A 3,604-nucleotide genomic window follows, 5' to 3' on the forward strand; every position below is an offset into this window, starting at 1 on the left:
GGGGAAACGCGGGGGGGCAGGGGTGGAGGTGCGACCGTGTTTAAGGCCCGCACAGGGCGGAGCAGGTGCGACTTACCCCGCCCGCGATGGCCACAAAATGCTGCGCGCCCCGCTCCCCCCCCCCGCCCTCGGCCAGCCACATTGTGCGGCCGGGCTGTGGCCCACCCAGGTGCAGGGTGTCGTGGCAATTCCCTGAGGGCAGAAATCGAGGGGTGGCGGCCTCCGTCCCGCGGCGCCGATCGACCAGACCAGCTGGGCATCCGGCCCCCGCCCCCCAGCTAAATGGGGTGGTAACAGGAATAACGATGCCCGGGCGAGGTCACACCGGGCGCGACATCACTCACGGCGCGCATGAACACCCCCCCCCCCCCTCCCCCGCCTACAGAGTCCCCCGCCTCAAGCCAAACGCAGACACAACGTCCCCAGGCGCGGGCCAAGTGGGACCGTTTCCGTAAACACGGCCGGGGGGGGGGGGGGGGGGAGGGCGGACGCACCCCCGGCTGGCTAGCAAAAAAGAGACCGCCGGGCGGGAGTTGGCCTCGAATGTATCTGCCAACGGACAGGGACTCCGCAAAGCATCCCCCTCCCCCAGGCCCGGGTCCAGCGGCCGACCGGAGCGCGCGCGCGCGGCCATTCCACACACGGGGGAGGGAGGCAGAGCGCGTGCGCGCCCGCACACGGCGCATACCCGCTTGGATTCGACACAAACACACGCACAGGCATGCATATGCACACTACACACAGCCCCCCGCCCGGCAAGAGGGGGAGAGAGAGGGAGGAAGGAGGAACAAGTCTATGTATTGGGAAATCATCTCACAAGGACAGGCGCGCGTGGGCAGGCAGCTGAAGGTGGGGGACGAGAAAGAGACCGAGAGGGGGGAAGGGGCGCAGAGGGGGAGAGAGAGAGAGAGAGAGGCCCCCTTTAAACGAAGATCTCGTTGAGGATGGCAGCCAGACGCAGGCCAGCCATGGCGATGCCCCGCATGACGGTGTCGCGGTTGTCGAAGTAGTAGTCGTCACCGAGCTTGTCGTTGGGCTTGACACCGCCCCAGACGTCGGGCAGGTCGCAGTGGGCGCTGTTGGCCTGGGAGGCCCAGAACTCCGGGCAGGCAGTCGGGACCAGAAGCGGCACGCCGGAGCCATCGCGACGGGGGCAGTACAGCCAGTTGGCAATCTCATGGCTCCACTCGGTCTCAATGCGGTGCAGGGCCAGGGACAGGTAGGACTCGGCATCACCACCAATGTCATCCATGTGGCGCACGAGAATGCGCGAGTCCCAGATGCTGTGCATGTTGGTCTTGGTGCTGTACCAGTAGACGGGGAAGTCGTTGCCACCGCGGTCCTTGCCGTACACTGGAGAGGGGCAGTGGGGAGGAGGAGGTGCTGTCAGGAGGAGAGGTCGCCCGTCGAGGGGGGGATGGAGAAGAAAGGGAGGGTGGCGGCCCCGCGTGTGCGTGTGCGCGCGCGCGCGCGCGCGGGCCACACAGGAACAGGCAAGAAGAGCATGTCCGCGGGATGCGGTGTGTACTGTGGCACTGTGGCACTGTGGCGGGGCCCTGGCTCCCTCTTCTGGCGGGACTATCGCCATCCCCGCACCCCGCCGCCTGCCGAGTGGAGGGGGGAGAGAGGGGGGGAGGACGCAGTGTGCCGGGAGGGGAAAAAAAAACAAGGCAACGCCCGGCAAAGGCACAATCAGCCAGACGCACCGTGCATGGGGTTGTGCAGGTCCTGGACGAAGTGAGTCAGGAACTTGAGGGCCTCCTGGCGGGTCTTGGTGCTGCCGTTGTAGTCCTCGGTCAGCTGCTCGGTGTAGTTGTAGACGGCGCCGACGACGCAGTTCTTGCGCGGGCAATCGCGCGACATCTGGAAGGAGCAGGAAGTCGGCGGGTTGTCCAGGGTGGTGACGTAGTGCAACTCGGAGGCCCACTTGTACTTGCTGTCACCCTTGATGTTGTCAGCCCAGGTGGCAATGGACGGCAGGCCGCCCGGCCCGACGAGGGTCTCAACCGCCTGCGTGGCAGCGGCGGTCAGGTTGAAGGTGGCAATCCAGGCGCTGATCTCGTGGCCTGGGCGTGGGAGGGGGGCGGGGGGGGGCGGGGGCGGGCAAATGGAGGGTCAATACTTCGCCCTACCGGGAGGCGAGCGGGCAGAGCAGGGAGGGGGGATGCAACATGCGCATGGCCACACACCATCGAAGCCCCAGAGGCGGTCCTCGCTGAAGTGGTGGCGGCGACCGGTGGGGAACTTGGACTCGGCCAGGATGGGCGCGGCGAAGAGCAGGCACGAGGCCAGCAGGGCAAAGAGAACCTTCATGGAGTTGCCGAACATGGTGATGTGTGGCGACCCGGAGGGGGTGGGGAGAAGGGCGAAAAGGGGGGGGGGGGTGCTCTCACTGCGGGCGCTCGAGCTGCAGGGAAGGGCCTTTTGTGTCGCCTGCGGGGGCGAAGCGACGGCGGCGGCGACGGCGACGGCACCGGGGGACACACACACCTGAGGGCCCCCCTGCCATGGACCTCACCGTGCACGCAGGCGTTCGGAACTCCAGACGGGCGGGGCGAGGCACGCCGAGCCGACTCACACAAGCAGGCACGTCGGCCCAGAGGACCGGGGAGTCTTGGTCCCGGGGCCCCCCCCCCAGGAGGCGGGGCCCGAGATCGGGGCCCGGGCGCAAATGGCGGGGGCGGGCGGAGAAGTAACGAGGCTGTGCCTGGAAGAGGGCCTGGCCATCCGCACACACAAGGACCCGGCAATGATGGCGCTCGTGCCCGGGTGGGCGGAAAATAAAAAAGACCGAAAAAGGAGCGCGTGGCAGCAGGCCGGGGGCACCCTTCCCCGAATGCGGCCCGACGACCGGCCCCCCGCCGAGAGGCAGGGAGCGGATGACACACCGTGCGGGTTCGACGTAGCCCGGGTCCCCTGGCCCGGGCCTAGCCACGGCACCCCGACCATTCCGCGCAGGGCGGGTGGGCGCGCGCGGGGGAAAGAGCAAGGGGCCAGAGCGCATGAGAACGCGCCATCCCCCGCCCCGCAGGCCGCCCGGCTCGCTGCGCTGCACCCCCTTTTTAGGGCTGGCGTGTTATTCATGCCCGCCCGGGGGTGCTGGCATTCCCTCGGCCCACCCCCCCCCCTCCTTGTTTTCCTCAGGGCGCGGGCGAAATGAATAAAACACAGGCCGACACGGCGGAGGACCCCCTCCCAGCGGAGTGCGGACGCCCTCTCCTCTGGATGCCAGCGTGGCGGGGGGGGAACGGGGCGAGGGGAAACCGGCATTCATAACGGGACTTCCCCGCCGCCGCCGCCGCCGCCCCAGCCCCATGTGCTTCACCCGTGTAAGAAGCACCTTGAGTAACTTGGGAACGCCCTTCCGGTGCCCTTCTTAACCGATTCTGTCACGCCCCTCTGGCCTTAAGTCATGTGCCGGGGCCCACTTGTGGTACCCCGACCCGTACTTGCCCCCTGCGCGCGCACACCCACCCACAGGAGGGCCCCAGCCTTTGGCGAAAGCCCGAGAGGTCGTCGGGCTGCGGGGTGCGGTCACTTTTTATTACTCGCCACCGGGCCAGCCTGGCCACTGCCCCACACCGCCCCCCCCCCCCCCCCCCCC

At 68.2% G+C, this 3,604-nt stretch overlaps 1 protein-coding gene across 1 annotated transcript; it reads right to left on the minus strand.

Moving 5' to 3' along the window:
• Window positions 1–782: 782 nt before the first annotated feature.
• Window positions 783–2,375, minus strand: H696_04277 (hypothetical protein). The gene is made up of 3 exons (XM_009498155.1): window positions 2,190–2,375; window positions 1,707–2,066; window positions 783–1,353 (listed from the first exon to the last, which is right to left on the minus strand). Exons 1-3 carry the CDS (start codon window positions 2,326–2,328, stop codon window positions 923–925), a joined length of 930 nt encoding a protein of 309 aa, XP_009496430.1. The 5' UTR covers window positions 2,329–2,375; the 3' UTR covers window positions 783–922.
• Between the last annotated feature and the right edge of the window lie 1,229 nt (window positions 2,376–3,604).

The sequence above is a fragment of the Fonticula alba genome (assembly GCF_000388065.1).
Source record: "Fonticula alba strain ATCC 38817 unplaced genomic scaffold supercont2.7, whole genome shotgun sequence".
Lineage (NCBI taxonomy): Eukaryota > Rotosphaerida > Fonticulaceae > Fonticula > Fonticula alba.